This window comes from Corythoichthys intestinalis, chromosome 5 (genome assembly GCF_030265065.1).
Source record: "Corythoichthys intestinalis isolate RoL2023-P3 chromosome 5, ASM3026506v1, whole genome shotgun sequence".
Classification (NCBI taxonomy): domain Eukaryota; kingdom Metazoa; phylum Chordata; class Actinopteri; order Syngnathiformes; family Syngnathidae; genus Corythoichthys; species Corythoichthys intestinalis.
Genome location: NC_080399.1, coordinates 30,795,451 through 30,813,059, shown reverse-complemented (window position 1 = coordinate 30,813,059; position 17,609 = coordinate 30,795,451). Strand labels below are relative to the sequence as shown.

General features: G+C 43.6%; 1 protein-coding gene across 1 annotated transcript in view; it reads right to left on the bottom strand.

The window, feature by feature from the left end:
* Positions 1-1,765: 1,765 nt before the first annotated feature.
* Positions 1,766-17,609, bottom strand: part of LOC130915770 (hatching enzyme 1.2-like) — a 31,953-nt gene continuing 16,109 nt past the window's right edge. Inside the window, exons 2-8 of the mRNA XM_057835815.1 lie at positions 13,847-13,892; positions 13,565-13,717; positions 12,211-12,328; positions 11,487-11,665; positions 11,321-11,402; positions 10,294-10,948; positions 1,766-2,441 (exon numbers count right to left, since the gene is read on the bottom strand). Of these exons, the coding sequence (XP_057691798.1) occupies positions 10,825-10,948; positions 11,321-11,402; positions 11,487-11,665; positions 12,211-12,328; positions 13,565-13,717; positions 13,847-13,892 (702 nt within the window). The 3' untranslated portion in view covers positions 1,766-2,441; positions 10,294-10,824. The remainder of the gene's footprint in view (positions 2,442-10,293; positions 10,949-11,320; positions 11,403-11,486; positions 11,666-12,210; positions 12,329-13,564; positions 13,718-13,846; positions 13,893-17,609) is intronic.

Sequence of the window (17,609 nt, the reverse complement as noted above, 5' to 3'; positions counted from 1 at the left end):
TATTTGATTTTTTTTTTCAAACCTAAGCTTTCAAAAGCGACACCAACTACTTAGCGAGAACCAAGGATTGAAGAAACACTGGAGAGCACCGCCAAATGGTGAGCGTAGTTTCAGTTTATCCCACTAAAGACGCGAATATTATAATAGAGCCACAAACAGGTGTACTATATTCAACGGACGACGTCCTTGGCCAAAAGCACAGCTGTCCAAAGCAGCCTGGTTCATGTATTCCCCTAAAAAATGATGGGAAACAAAAATTGCCAATTTTCAATGATTATAAATATTCCTGGCTGCAATATTCAGTCAAAAAGGATGCCATCTCCTGTTTTGACTGGGCCATTTTCAAACTCACCACAGTGAAGATTCGTTTCACAAGAGTGTAAGTGACTGGAAAAACTTATTAAATTGCATTAAATTGGATATCTCCGCGGAACGCAAAAATCGGTGTCTACTTCTCCATAGAAAAGCGCACGCTCAAACAAGCACATAGCTGGGATGCCTGTGTTTACGTGCATGGGCTAAACAACTAACTGAGCATATATCTTGTAAGTTAATTATATTGCTGACACACCGCGTTTCGTGGTCATCAACATGTTTTGGCCCCCGCCACAAAAGCCAAACTCCACCTATAGACCCTACCCACGTGACGTCACAACTCCGCTCTCCTGACTGGTGCCGCCCACTTGTCCGTCAACACATCGTGTTGACCTGTTACGGCTACGTACATTCCTCCTATTTACGGCGTGTTTTTCTGCTCGTTAACATTAATAATCAAAATGGTGAAGGCGTGTGTGGCGGTCGGTTGCAATAAAAGAGAAGATAGACGGAGAGACTTGAAGTTCTACCGGATTCCGAGAGACACGGAGAGGAGAGAGCGAGATGGGCTGCTGCAATTCGACGAGAAAACTGGGCTCCAAACGATTACCACAGATTATGTAGTAGTCATTTTATATCTGGTAAGATGCATTTAATATATATTTAGAGGGTTTTGGGCTGACAACCACAATTAAGATCATTGCTAGGCTAATCGCCAACAACATACACGTATGTATGTAGTGAGAGTGCTATCGCTAAACCATATAAACATTAAAAGCCCTAGCTCCATTGACAAATGACATGAAATACATTAGACTTGACAGTGGATGTTAGCAAGAACAAAAGATTTTGAATTGAAAATTTCGTAACTCACCTTCCGAGCACAAGATTCCTGCCGAATTTCCGTGTACGAGGACCTGTTTCTGTCAGGGACGCGGGCAGGCAGGCAGGTTGTGTGGACCCAATTGCAGGGAAACAAAAGCGGCAAGGCAGGTGAACTCAAAAAACGTTTAATGATATCTAACAAAAACACAAAGTACAACTGAAAGCACTGAGGATCAAAAGGGCAAGATTCAAACAAAACTTACTTAAATCGGAGGGACTGGTACACGAGGGCTTGGACCGGACTTGAAATTGACGTAGACATAGACGTAGACAATGACGCAACAAGGAGTGAACAGAAAATGGGAACTTATATACACACACGCAAACAAGGGTTAACGAGACAACAAGGAACAGGTGAGCACAGGAGGATAGGCTAGGAGAAGGCACATCAGGTGAAATCAATGGGCAATCACAGGGACAAGTTACACTAGGAGAAAACAAATACAAAACCTAACAGTTTCACCCAACCAGCAACGTAGCATTTATAAGCCTCCAAGCTCTTAAAGTTTTTCAAACTTTCGTGAGAATAGGTAAATATCAGGGTCAGGCAGAGACGGCGAAGGCAGCCGGTCAAAAATCATCGATTTAGGCATCAAATATGGATCTGGCGACTGTATAGAACGAAGCTTTTCCACATAACGCCTTTTATGCAACACATCCAGTGAGTTTACGGCATCAGAAAGCACCGGGTCTTCCATGAAATGCATTTTAAATTCCTCGATCAATTGAAACCAACGCTAATACAGAGACAAAATGACGGACAAGTGGGCGGAACCATACAGCGAGCACGTGGTTTTGTGACGTCGGTGGGTTGGGTATATTAACCTCGTGCAATTTTCACTTCCACTGTACTTGCTGAATGTTACATTTACAGTGCCTAAAAAGTTATGAATTATAATTGTAGTGGGAAAATAATATTATACCTTAAAAATGAATAATAATAATAAAATATTACATTTACAATGCAATTTTTAATGGGGGCGGGTGGTGGTGGTAATCATTTATTCAGCAAATACAAGAGATGAATCATTCATCAGTATCACTGTTTATCCATTATCTTTCCTTGAGGTCAGGCCTAATTGTTTGGATAAATTATAGCTAAAAACAATTTCATTTTAGAATTCATTTTAACAAGAAAGGCCTTGCATCACAGTAGAATATTTACTGGTTTGATTGAATTTCAAGCCTTGTAAACATGTATATAGTATAAACTATACTACGTTTGGAAAAGTATCATTATTCTGTATGTAATGGGGTGTAGCACGTGAACCGGCATGCAGGCTGAATGTTGACTCCGGCCAACAGGAGGCGCTACAAGCCCATTTAGGCTGAATTTAGTACCCCCGTGGAAGCGTGTGGGAGTGGTGAGAAAGGGAAGTGCATAAAAGAGCATGCCACTAGTTTAAATGGACGCGTGCTTTGAAGAAGTTGTGCGCACGGCCGTGCGGGGACATTAAAGACGGTGATCTCGGCAGTAACGGCAGTGCGTGAATTTTGAGAGCTGCGGATGCCGATGACTCATCGCGTGTGTGATTACAACTTTAATCAATGGTAAGCACATATTTAAACGGGTCGGCAGGTGGGACAAATTATCAGTTATGTGTGATTCATGTTGAACTACCTTTATGATACAGAGCCCCACGTTGGTGACGGCGATCTGTTGTGAAAACAATCAAAAGCACGACGACCAAAAATAGACAGCGCAAGGTATCAGCTACTCACTACAATTACACACACCTGACACTTCATGATTGACAATAATTTGGAGGAAGTTTGAAAAGAATGTTTTATTTTGTGTTATAATGAATTGTTGTGGTGTATTTCAGAGCTGTTTTCTCGAGTGTATGTGCCGTTTTTTCCTCCTGCTTTTCCATTACACACCTCCAAGCCACATTAGCAGTTTATAAAGTCGTTTGTGGGTTATATATATTGTTTTATAATAGGTACGACAGCGGGAATTACGGTATTGGTAAAACGATAGTCGCCCCTACCGTCTGTGTCCAATAGAGCCTACAAAGAAAGGGGGCTCCGTGGCGGATCATTTCGGTTACATCATTGTTTTGAGTTTGCTGTGCCGTGAATCGTTTTATTGGAGTGCAGTGAATTACTTTATTGAAGTGAGGTGTTTTAATTGATGTAAAGTGATCTGTGCCTACATTGTGAAAGACAAGTTGAACCCTAGAATGGGCTATTATTGGGGGTCCAGGACGACTTTTGAGGAAGCCATTACTTTAATGCCGCTTGTTTAATTTTATTTTGTTCAATAAATTGTTATTTTTTACTACACCAGTCCTTTCTTGTGAATTATGTGAACCATAGTGGGGGCGAATTCAGGGCTACACCCTCACCATATTACATTTGGCGTTGTTGGCAGGACAAAAGGACTGGTGATCAGGGAAAGTTTTTTTTTTTAAGGCTTGGAGGTTGTGTGTGGAGGGGGGAAAAGCGGCAGCACACTTTCATCGCGGGACATCGTAGGACATCCATCAACGAAGGTCTCAAGTCCAGCTACCACCTTAACGGCCATGTCCACACCAGAGGGGATGGAGGAGCTGCAGGCCCTGATGGATGAGATTCGACGGCTTCGGACTGAAAATGAACTTTTGAAGGAACAAGGACATGGCCAACAGAGCACAACAAATGCTTCAACATCCAACAGTGAGTCCAGCGCATCAGGCATAACGGTTACGTCAGAACAACCGCCACCAGGGAATGGGACAGACACTCGAATTCACACACGTTATGTCTATGTCCCACGTGAACGTAGGTGCGCTAAATTCTCGGGTAAATTATCAGTGGACTTACTTACAGTCGATCAGTGGGTCGAAGAAGCCCGCAGATGTTTGGAGACTCGGTTAATGTCTGAAGCAGAGCGGGTTTTGTTTTTATATGACCATTTGGATGGAGGTGCGAAGGCTGAAGTGGAGTTTCATGATGTTTTACATAGAGATACAGCAGAGAAAATTTTTAAGATACTAACAGATAATTTCAGCTGTTCGAAATCCTATGTAGCCGCCCAGTTGTCTTTCTTTCAGCGGCATCAAAAAGAGGGGGAGACGCTCCGGGACTTTTCGTATTCACTAAAGTCATTAATGGATATAGTTAAAAAGAAAACCCCAGGGGGGCTGTTAAACTCCGACAAAGTATTACGTGATCAGTTTGCAGAAAGTGTGAACGATGATATGCTGAGAAGAGAGCTTAAAAGACAGTTAGCACTAAACCCTGACATTGACTTCCTCACACTTAGAGGAGTAGCAATTAAGTGGTCAGAAGAGGGAAGACAAGGGGTAAGGGCCAGAACTAGAGCCTATTCCTTTGACACACACGCTTCCACGGGGGCTGTCCCAGGGGCAGAGTCCAATGCAATTGCCGCTTCTAGTAGCGAGTTGGCCGAGCTTAAGGAGTGCCTTCGTCGCCAGCAGGCACAATTGGATGTCATCATGACACAATTGAATGCATCCGGCCCACCAGCAAGTCAAAGGGGGGGAGGGGGCACGTCTAAAAACTATCGCTTCCAACGAGATGGCAGACCAATTTGCATGCGCTGCGATCGAGTGGGTCATATTGCTAAATATTGTCGAGTAGAAGTGGAACCGATGAATATTACAACCCGTGAAGTGCCTCAGGTAGTCACTACCCACAACCAAGTGGTGGAGCAACCCCTTTCTGTGCAGCCACAGGAAAACTAATGCCCCCTGGTGTAGAGAGCCAAACACCAGGAGGTGCTGTCTTAGGCTCATGTGATTCAACGTGTAATGACTTTAGTCCTGTACCAAAACTCATGGGCCAGTGTCCAGTGGTTCAGGTGTTAATGGGAGGCATATTGGTGGCATGCCTTCTGGACACCGGCTCCATGGTATCAACCATAACCGAAGAATTTTTCTTGGAAAATTTTAAATTAAGTGATGACGCTCTTAAGCCTTGTAGTTGGTTGCAGTTACGGGCTGCTAATGGATATGAGATTCCCTACTCGGGCTACACAGAATTGGATATAACGGTCCTAGGTAAGACCTTCCAGAAGATGGGTATTCTGGTGGTGCGCGATCCGGTTGATCCCTTCACCCGACGACAAAAGCAAGCTGTGCCGGGCTTATTGGGGATGAATGTTATTCAAAGTTGCTATCGAGAGCTGTTTGCTGACCTACATTTAACATCAATGCAGCCACCTGAGGATACAGACATAAAGACCTGGAAGCAAGTTTTCACAGCATGCCAATCCCTGGAGAGTCTTGGTAGCAAAGGGTACTTGGGTATGGCCAGAGTGCAACATGCTGCGGTACGCATTCCCCCAAGCTCCCTGAAGTTTATCCCCCTCGTTTGCCCGAGTGCTGCTAAACTCTCCCTTAATTCAGTACTATTGGAGCCCCAATCAGATCACACCCAGTGGCCCATGGGCTTGCTGATATCCAAGGCGTTATTGTCGGTGAATAAGGGGGTGGTGGACGTGCCAGTGGTCAACGTGAGTTCACAGGAGGTGTGGCTACAACCACACACCCTTTTAGGGGGACTTCATATGGCTCAAGTGTGGTCTACAAAGCCAGCCATGAGTATTGTGGAGAGCAGCGGTGGAGAAAGAATTGCCACAGTTCAGTTAGCGGAGGTCCAGGCTACATCTTCCATTGACTTCTCCAGTCTATCGTGGCCTATGTTATCAAGCGAGCAAGAGAACCAAGCAAAAGCCTTGTTACAGAAATATAGTGCTGTCTTCAGTCGGGGGGAAGGGGATGTGGGGTGCACCACCGTGGTTGAGCATCAAATTCCGCTCATAGATGACGTCCCCATCCGACAGAGATACCGTCGACTCCCCCCGTCACAGTACGAACAAGTCAAGGCCCACATCCAGCAATTATTAGAGGCAGGAATTGTAAAACCCAGCTGTAGCCCGTACTCATCACCTATCGTCATCGTGCAAAAGAAAGGGGGTGATATGAGACTTTGTGTAGACTACCGCCTCTTGAATGCAAAGACGAGAAAGGATGCTTACCCGTTACCTAGAATAGAAGAGTCCCTAGATGCACTGACGGGAGCAAAGTGGTTTTCTACTCTTGACTTGGCAAGCGGCTACAACCAAGTACCAGTAGCAGAAGCAGATAAGGCAAAGACAGCATTTTGTACACCATTCGGACTTTTCGAATTCAATCGCATGCCCTTTGGCCTATGTAATGCACCCAGCACGTTCCAGAGGCTGATGGAGAGACTTTTTGGAGATCAAAGCCTTCAATCACTTCTTCTGTATTTAGATGATATCATCATTTTCTCCTCCTCCTTTGAAGAACATTTACAACGTCTAGAACTTGTTCTGACTCGCTTACAAAATAACCACCTAAAGTTAAAGCTGTCAAAATGCTATTTCTTCCGTAATGAAGTCAAATACTTAGGGCATGTAGTTTCTGCTGCAGGGGTAGCAACTGATCCAGATAAAGTTAAGGTGGTTGAGGAATGGAAGCAGCCAACAACTACAAAAGAACTGAGATCATTCTTAGGATTCGTGTCCTATTACCGTCGGTTCGTGGAGGGCTTTGCAAAGATGGCAGCACCATTACACCGATTGATCGCTACAGTGGAGGCCAAGGAAAATAAAAACAAAGGCCAAGCATCTACCCTCAAGAGCCAGTGGACTCCAGAATGTCAACAGAGCTTCCAGACCTTAAAAGGCAATCTTATTAAAACACCAGTCCTAGCTTATGCTGACTTCACCAAACCGTTCATCCTGGAAATCGACGCAAGCCATGCGGGACTGGGAGCCGTGCTTGCCCAAGATCATGACGGGCAGAGGAAGCCTATTGCTTTTGCCAGTAGAAGTCTGCGGCCGACCGAGAGAAATATGTCAAATTACAGCTCTCGGAAGCTAGAGCTGCTAGCCCTTAAGTGGGCAGTGACGAACAAGTTTAGGGAATACCTCCTTGGCTCAAAATTTGTGGTCTTCACAGACAACAATCCATTAAGCTATCTCCAGACGGCTAAATTGGGCGCGACAGAACATCGCTGGGTGTCAGAGCTGGCAATGTTCGATTTTGATATTAAGTACCGCCCAGGCACGGCAAATAAAAATGTGGATGCCCTTTCTAGGCTCCCTGATCCAGTTCCTATTTCGGCTATGGCCCCTGGCTTGGCTATTCCTCCATTTCTCCGTGGGGCTGTCAGACCTGTAACCGAAGTGGCCTGTCAAGAGATCAATGCCCTCCCACTACGGCAGAAAGTGGATCTACAAGCCCTGCAAACCAGGGACACAGTCATTGGACCTCTTCAGCATCTGTGGAGAAGAGGAATATTGCCAACTAAGGAAGAACGGCTAAGTTTGCCATCACCGACCCAACGGCTTCTGCGGGAGTGGCCAAGGATCCGTTGTCGGGATGGCGTACTGTACCGCAGTATCCGGTTGCCCGGAGACAGTAAAGAGACCCTTCAGCTCCTTTTGCCACAGTGTCTAAAGCATGAAGTCTTAACCAGTCTTCATGATGATCATGGGCACCAGGGCATTGAGCGAACCACCCAGCTCATTCGGGAGAGGTGTTTTTGGCCCGGTATGACTCCTGATATAGAAAACCACTGCCAGGAATGTGGCCGTTGTGTGGTGGCGAAGGCAGTCCGCCCTAAGGTGCGTACATTCCCGGGTAACCTAACGGCATCCCGCCCCCTTGACATTGTGGCCATAGATTTTACAATTTTAGAGAAATCCACCGATGGGCGTGAAAATGTCCTGGTAGTGACAGATGTATTTTCGAAGTTCACGCAGGCCTATCCAACGCGTGATCAAAAAGCCAGTACGGTGGCAAAGGTACTGACAGAAGGGTGGTTTTATCGCTATGGGGTGCCTAGACGGCTCCATAGCGATCAGGGAAGAAGCTTTGAGGGAGACCTGATGAGACAACTGTGCCAGTTATATCGCATCGACAAGTCTCGAACTACCCCTTATCATCCTGAGGGGAACGGACAATGCGAGAGGTTTAACCGCACCTTGCATGACCTACTACGTTCGTTACCCTCGGAACAAAAACGTCGATGGCCCCAGGTACTCCCGCAGATACTCTTTGCGTATAATACCACGCCACATGCATCCACAGGCCATTCCCCCTTCCAATTAATGTTTGGACAGAAAGGGAGACTGCCAATAGACTTCCTCCTGGGTCAAGCAGAGGAAGAATTGGATACTGGGCAAACCCATGATTGGCTGAAACAACATCAGGAGGATCTCAAGGACATCTATGCTCATGCATGGGATCAGTTAAATGGAGCAGCGGAGCACCGAAACCAACAGGTTACCCCTTCAGGAAATCAACTACTTGCTCCAGGCACATTGGTTTACAAGAGAAACCATCCCATGGGTCGTCACAAGATTCAAGACTTTTGGGAACCAACAGTCTTCAAAGTGCAGAGAGCCCTGGATGAGGAGGGGAGAGTGTATACAATATGCCCAGTAGATGGAACAGGAGCGGAGAGGAACGTTAACCGGGCCGAACTCCGTGTGATCCCAGCCAATATGCGGGCAGAATCTTCTCGAGCCACGATGAAAAGACTCCCTGAATCGCCCTGGCAGTGGGAAAATATTAGGGAAACACAAGCGGCAGAGGACGGAGACGAAGAAATGATTGTGGTGGTAGAGCCAGCAGTGAATGAAGAAAATGATGGTGGAGCGTATCCATGCAGTCCATGCACGTCAGCCCCACCTGAACGAGTGCTAACAACTATCAGCCCAGTAGTAGACTTGGTCTTAACTGCCGCCAAAGAGAAAACGCCAGTTAAAAGCAAGCAAAGCCACCCATCGAATGCCAAGATGGATGTAAGGCACACTACACGGGCTACAGCTGGGCGGCATAGCAATCCATTTCATCTACCAAGGACAGCTCTTGGAAACCTGGGCCATACCAATGTAATCGAGGTTAAAGCTAAATTACCCAGGGTCCCCACGCACAGGACATTCCGGCCTTGGGTGTAAATGACTCATGGCCTCACCGGGACGGCGAGTTTGAGAGCTGGGGTGGATGTAATGGGGTGTAGCACGTGAACCGGCATGCAGGCTGAATGTTGACTCCGGCCAACAGGAGGCGCTACAAGCCCATTTAGGCTGAATTTAGTACCCCCGTGGAAGCGTGTGGGAGTGGTGAGAAAGGGAAGTGCATAAAAGAGCATGCCACTAGTTTAAATGGACGCGTGCTTTGAAGAAGTTGTGCGCACGGCCGTGCGGGGACATTAAAGACGGTGATCTCGGCAGTAACGGCAGTGCGTGAATTTTGAGAGCTGCGGATGCCGATGACTCATCGCGTGTGTGATTACAACTTTAATCAATGGTAAGCACATATTTAAACGGGTCGGCAGGTGGGACAAATTATCAGTTATGTGTGATTCATGTTGAACTACCTTTATGATACAGAGCCCCACGTTGGTGACGGCGATCTGTTGTGAAAACAATCAAAAGCACGACGACCAAAAATAGACAGCGCAAGGTATCAGCTACTCACTACAATTACACACACCTGACACTTCATGATTGACAATAATTTGGAGGAAGTTTGAAAAGAATGTTTTATTTTGTGTTATAATGAATTGTTGTGGTGTATTTCAGAGCTGTTTTCTCGAGTGTATGTGCCGTTTTTTCCTCCTGCTTTTCCATTACACACCTCCAAGCCACATTAGCAGTTTATAAAGTCGTTTGTGGGTTATATATATTGTTTTATAATAGGTACGACAGCGGGAATTACGGTATTGGTAAAACGATAGTCGCCCCTACCGTCTGTGTCCAATAGAGCCTACAAAGAAAGGGGGCTCCGTGGCGGATCATTTCGGTTACATCATTGTTTTGAGTTTGCTGTGCCGTGAATCGTTTTATTGGAGTGCAGTGAATTACTTTATTGAAGTGAGGTGTTTTAATTGATGTAAAGTGATCTGTGCCTACATTGTGAAAGACAAGTTGAACCCTAGAATGGGCTATTATTGGGGGTCCAGGACGACTTTTGAGGAAGCCATTACTTTAATGCCGCTTGTTTAATTTTATTTTGTTCAATAAATTGTTATTTTTTACTACACCAGTCCTTCCTTGTGAATTATGTGAACCATAGTGGGGGCGAATTCAGGGCTACACCCTCACCATATTACATGTATAATGATACTTTTCCAGTAGCATAGTTCATATAGTTGGGGAGGGCCTTATAACTCTTAGGCCCACAAATGACTAGCTAGGTTTGTGAGTTGATGAACAACAACAATCGTTAACCGTGAGCTCATCTTCCAAAGTTATCGCCTATGAGATCTGTACCCTTAGGTGGTTTGGTTAGCCCATGATCCCCCTGTGTGTGCTCGTCCAGCCACCTCCGCCCCAACTCTGTGCCAAATGGAAACATTTTACGAAGCGGGGGAGAAAAAAGAACTCGGGAGAATTTACAATCTGCTTCAGTCACACCATATCAAAGATCACTGCAGTCATTTAATATGAAAGGTTTTTGTTGTTTTTCCATGTGCTCTTTATTTATCATCACATAAATGAAGCTGAGGATTAGCAGATCAATGTTGGTCTCAAGTGAAAGTCTTGACAAGACCAAGACTTTTGGGAGTCGCGACAGCGGCCAGACAAAGACATTCAAAATGGGGTCTCAAGAACAGGAATTGTGTCGAATGGTACAACACTTCCTAACAGTAGAGGGAGTTGAGTCGGTTGATATCATTCTTGCTCATTTGGGTAGCACTGCCAAACTTGACGTTTGAATTGGGGATCGGTTCCATGGTGGGTAAATTGTTGCGTGAGAATGCATACCTGTGTCCCATTCAAAAAAACAAACAAACAAACAAAAAAAAAACAATTATCAGCCAGTATCATAACAGCAAATACTGCATTTTTTAGCTGCACTCTTCTGGTCATAGTAATATGACGATTTTCTGTGCCGAAATATAACTTTTTGTCGGCAACAACAGCAATGGTCATGTTAAAAAAAAAAAAAAAAAAAAAAAAAAATACAGTTTTATGGTCGACTGATCAATTTTTATACCCACGTGGCCACCCATTGAAATTTTGCCCAAAAATATTTTTGTGTGTGAGGTCAACACTCATATTTGATTTTTTGTGATCACCCAGTACAGTTTTTAGAACAAAATGCTTGCAGTTGAGTGCCAAAAAATGTGTACAAACCTATGGTACTGCATGACAGAGTTGTAGTCATACGGCGTGTTCATGTTGATCGTGTTAATCTTGTCAAAGGCGTACTCCAAACCTGTGTCCAACAGCATATTAGCAAAGTAGCACTACAGATCCAGTATTGTTTGCGCACGTGTGTGTGTGGGGGGTGGTAGCCGACCAGACTGGATGTTCTGCCACAGGATGCGGATATGCTGATCGCGGTCAGAGCGGCACTGCTCGTGATTGAACCCGAGTGCGTGGAGCAGCTCGTGTTGCACGGTGCTGTGGTACATACAGCCTTGGCGGTCCAGAGACAAGGTCTGACTGTAGCCACGGCGACCCACGTATGAGTAACACCTGAAAGGGACAGCTAGTTAGTTCAAGTGTCTGTGGCCTGCAACACGGGGCATGTGTTTAAGGCGCGCACGTAAGACGTGTAGTTAAAGTTAGGACGTGGGTCTGTCTTGTAACAGGGTGTGGTTGAGTGTAGGGCGAGGCGGGACCGAGGTTAGGGTTATGAATTGGGTTAGGTAGACCTCGCTGCACTCCCTTTCAAATTACGCCCATGGAAGGAATGGCCATACAACACTAACTATAACTTCTCATGTATAGTTACATACTTCCAAGAGTAGTAAAGTAGGAAAGCTATTTTGGTGACAATTTGAAGTAGACAGAAAGGTTTCTACAACTAACTTACTATCTTTTTTTGTGTACTTAGTGATTTTTTTTCTAGCTAAATCCATAGTGCAAACTTTTTGCGCAACACTACATTTTTGGGTCAAATATAATCCTAAATTGTTCAGAACAAATATGACTATTTTACTATATTATTTTAAATATGCCATAGATCAAACAGGAACATGCCCACTGGTTGGGAATTAATGAACTAGATAGCCGGATACCCATTGTGGGACATGATGTTGATGTAGTCTCTCTGGCCGCTGTGAGGGACGAAGCGAATGCAGGAGACATCGCTGAAGGAATTTAGGCCGCGCTCAATGATACCGCGCTCACGAGAAGCTGAATTGAAGAAAACAAACAAACAAACAAACAAACAAACAAAAAAACAATCATGAGCCACTTTTAAGAGGATTTAAGACAGTATAGACCCTACCCACGTGACGTCACACACAGCCCTAAACCACGCCCCCGCACCATGTTGGCCGGCAACACATCGTTTTTCCCCATTGAGGCTACATACATTCCTCCTATTTACGGCGTTTTTCTGCTACTTAACGGCGATTAAACAAAATGGTGAAGGCATGTGTGGCTGTTGGTTGCACTAACAGAGAAGGTGGACGGAAAGACATAAAGTTTTACCGTATTCCGAAAGATCCCGAGAGGAGAGCAATGTGGACGGCTGCTATTCGACGCCAAAACTGGGCACCAAAAAATCACCACCGACTATGTAGTAGTCATTTTATATCAGGTAAGATGCATTTAAGATATACTTAGAGGGTTTGGGGCTGACAAATAACCACAATTAAGATCACTGCGAGGCTAATCGCCGACAACATACACGTATGTATGTAGTTAGTACTATCGCTAAACCATATAAACATAAAAAACCCTAACTGCATTGACAAACGACATGAAATAAATTAGACTTGACAGTGGATGTTAGCGAGAATAAAAGATTTTGAATTGAAAATGTCGTAACTCACCTTCCCGAGCACAAGATAGATTCCTGCCGAATTTTCGCGGACGAGGACTTCTTTCACCCAACCAGCAACAAAGTATTTATAAGCCTCCAAGCTCTTAAAGTTTTTTAAACTTTTGTGAGAATATGCCGACTTTGTGTGGATTAGGTAGTGATAGATATCTGGATAGCAGATGTCAGGCAGAGACGGCGAAGAGAACGTGTCGAAAAATAGCGATTTAGGCATCAAATATGGATCCGGCGACTGTATAAAACGAAGCTTTTCCACATAACGCCTTTTGTGTAAAACATCCAGTGAGTTTACGGCGTCGGAAAGCACTGGGTCTTCCGTAAAATGCATTTTAATTTGCTCGTTCCATTGACACTAATGGTAATATAGCCACAGACAGACGGCCAAGATGGCGGGTCACGTGATTTTGTGACGTCGGTGGGTAGGGTATATATGAATCACAGATTATGTAAATTCAGTTCTGAATCAAATATTTCCTGTTGATATGGGTTGGACATCTCCCACCGTCAGTGGCAGCCAGTAAGTTAATGTCATTCCAAAACGAAGCAGAGCGAGTCAAAGGATAAGAGAAAGCAAGGTCACTGACAGTAATGCCCGGAGATTACGTAGGGCACGTAGACTCTCCCATTGGCAGACTTAGGCCACATGCACCCCCGCGAAGTGCACTGGTCGGCGTTCCTTTCGCTGTCTTTGTCATAAGCGATATCATCCATCACCAGCGGCTCTTCTGCCGTGTGAACTGTTGAAAGATTACATTACTAGCACCAACTGGCGTGACGTTAATGTAGCTTTATGTTCAAATCACTCGTCCGAACGTTGCAGTACAGTCACAATCGGCCTTTTTAGTGAGACTTCGACGAGACATTACCGACGTCTTTGTTGGCCTTCCACAGAAGTTCAGACACAGACTCTTCCTGTAACGGGAATAAATCAATCAGCTGTATGAACATGTTGAAATGACACCATAGAATTAGCTCTGTTTTTTTTTTTTTTTTTTTTAAATCAAATAGCTTCTTAAAGTCATTGTATAATACACCGTATATGGCGGAAAACACTCAGGTGACTTGAAGTTCTGCTCTTTAACGAGATATTATCGCATACTTATTTTTTCGATCCAAAAACACCATTTCGCATGTATCACTGCGTGTCAAAACACAGCTGTGAATGGCCACAGCTGGATTTTTTGGGGGGATTTTATGGGTGAAACATGGTAATATAACAAGGGTCGCGATGCAGAAATCGCAGACATCAAGGAGTGTTCGAGATTTTCTTTTTCATATATTTACCCTTTAAACGTTTTTTTTTTTTTTTTTTTTCAATTTTTATTTGTTTGGATCGACTATTTATCATCTTCTAACATATCGGGGATAATGCGACAATGTAAAATAAAAGTACAATTTAGCGATAGTTATGAGGCAGACATCCGTGACTTTTTTTACAGACATTTTTTTCCCATTGTGACGTAATTTGTTTAAAAGTTTAACATTAGGGCTGTCAAACTATTAAAATTTTTTAATCGAGTTAATCACACCTTAAAAATTAATTGTAATTAATCGCAATTCAAACCATCTATAAAATGCCATTTTTTCTGTAAATTATTGTTGGAATGGAAAGATAAGACACAAGAGGGATATATACATTCAACATACTGTACATAAGTACTGTATTTGTTTATTATAATAATGTATCAACAAGATGGCATTAACATTATTGACATTCTGTTAAAGCGATCCATGGATGGAAAGACTTGTAGACATTGTCATTTTAATCTGTTTGAGCGGGGCATGTGCGTTGAGTCAATATTTTAATGTGATTAATGTAAAAAATTAATTACTGCCCGTAAGCGCGATCATTTTGACAACCCTATTTAAAATATGCGAGTGAATTTTTTAAAGTCTTTTTTTTTTTTTTTTTAAATACAAAATATTAGACATCAATTAATGATTCTAAGCTAAAAATGACATTTTGAATAATAAATATAACTAGGCCTGCAAGCAGGACTGAACGGGCCCTCGCAATCTAGCGCAACTCGGACGTCACGCAACTCGGACTGTGTGCAGGTCAGGGTGGTGGCAGATCCTCCTCTCTAATCATCTCATTAGAACCTAACATGCTCGAAAGTCGCCTATTTACATTCCCACACCCAAGAGATAAAAACCCCTATTGGAGAGAGTACTACAAAAAAGGAGCCACTACTGAGCTGTGCAGCCAAGCCCTTATTCAAAACCTAAATTAATCTTCTAACTGGGCCAATTCGACCAAGTGTGCCAACTATTGTGGCTCTATAAGCTCCCTGAGTCTCTGAAAAAAAATATTTCCTTTAAATGGCGAACAAAGGGTCGTCACGGCAACAGACAGAGACACGTGGACATGGGCCGTAAAAAAGTATTTTAATAGGTCTTGAAACTACAATGACCAACATGAAAAGAACTGGACATGTTTTGGAAAAACGAGTGACTTTATATCGCCACTAGTTGGCGCTGTAGGGTTGATGCAAATGACCCCTACAAGGCCCTTCAGGGTATGACTCTCAACAAGCACGGGAAGTTTGGCGCAGATATCTTGTATATCTGCCGAGTTATGACTGTTCAAAGTTTTTGGAGAGAAAAATTGTTGACAGTCATTTTCACTTTCCTGTTTGGACCCCTCCGCTTCAACGAAACTTCAATATTTTTCATCAGGCACCTGAAGACAGGTCTTAAGGTTTCCCTTATGCAGGTTTGAAGTAGATTGATTTTTTCCCTTTAGAGGAGGAGTGTGTCCCGTAAAAAAGGGCATTTCCTGTTCCCACTAGGAGGCGCCAGGCACAAATGGTAAATTTTCAATCCAGTCCTGCTCAGGCTGGTATACCTCACACACATGCCAGATTTAAAATAGATTGAACGTTGTATGAGGGAGTTATCAGTCATTTTCCGAATTCGGTGTTTTGGCGAAAAAATGGAAGAATTTGGCGCCCCGCCGAGGTCAGGCCCGTGAATGAAAACACACCATTTTTATAACTTAAGATTTCATATGCCTCATGAACAGTCTCACCAATTTTGAGAATGATCAAACTAATTCCCTAGGTGCCAAGGTGTAAAATGTGCACACTGTAAATCGATAAAAAGTTCACATTCAATCCAAAATACCCGATTTCCTGTAGGATTTGGAATGTGTGTGCAAGAGACTTTTTGGAGCAGTTTTGCACAAAGTTTTGACTCTCCAAATTTCATCACTCTATGTTAGAAAAACCTAAATGGAGAGGCCTTTTTGAAAATTTCAAGGGGGCGCCACTGAGCCATTTTGTTAAATTGTTTCGTAACGTTGCAAGATTATCGAACGTTATCCAAAGCCGCATGTATGTGCAAATTTTGGTGAGTTTTTATGCATATTCAAGCCTCCAAATGTAAACTCTTACTGTGAACCCATGAAAATTTCACATTCGACCCAAAATACCCGATTTCCTGTTGGATTTGGAATATGGGTGCAAGAGACTTTTTGGAGCAGTTTTGCATAAGGTATCTACTCCCCAAATTTCCTTGCTCTATGTTGAAAAAACCCAATAGGAAAGGCCTTTTTTAAAACTTCTTTCTGTCGCCACTAGTTGGCACTGTAGAGTTGATGCAAATGACCCCTACAAGAACCTTCAGGGTATGACTCTCAACAAACACGGAAAGTTTGGCGCAGATATGTTGCATATCTGCCGAGTTATGACTGTTCAAAATTTTTGGCGAGACAAATTGTTGACGGTCATTTTCACTTCCAGTTTGGACCTCTCCGCTTCAACGAAACCTCAATGTTTTTCATCAGGGACCTGAACACATGTCTTGAGGCTCCCCTGAAACAGGTTTGAGGTCAATAGATTTTTTTCCCTTGGAGGAGGAGCCTGTCTCGTAAAGAAGGCCATTTCCTGTTCCCACTAGGGGGCGCCAGGCCTAATGGGTAATATTTCAATGCAGTCGTGTTCAGGCTGGGATATCTCATATACATGCTAGAAATGAAAAAGATTGAACGTTGTATCACGGAGTTTTTAATCATTTTCTGAATTTGGTATTTTGCCCAAAAATGGCCGACTTTGGGACCACGCCCAGGTCAGACCCTTGAGTGAAAACTCACCATTTTGAAAACTTAAGATCTCATATGTCTCCTGAATAGTCTGACCAATTTTGAAGACGATCCAACTATTTTCTTCAGCGACAAGGTCTCAAATGTAAATCGATAAAATTTCACATTTGATCCAAAATTTCTGGCTTCCAGTTGGGTTTGGAATATGGGTGCAAGAGACTTTTTGGAGCAGTTTTGCACAATGTATCGACTCGCCAAATTTCATCGTTCTACGTTGAAAAAACCTAATAGGAAAGGCCTTTTTGAAAATTTCAAGGGGGCGCCACTGAGCCATTTTGTTAAATTTTTTTGGAGATTATCAAAATTTACGCAAAGTTGCATGTATGTGCAAATTTTGGTGAGTTTTCGTGCATGTTCAGGCCTCCAAATGTAAACTCAAACTGTGAACCGATAAAAATTTCACATTTGATCCAAAATATCCGATTTCCTGTTGGATTTGGAATATGGGTGCAAGAGGCTTTTTTGAACAGTTAGGCATAAGGTATCTACTCCCCAAATTTCATTGCTCTACGTTGAAAACCTGAGAG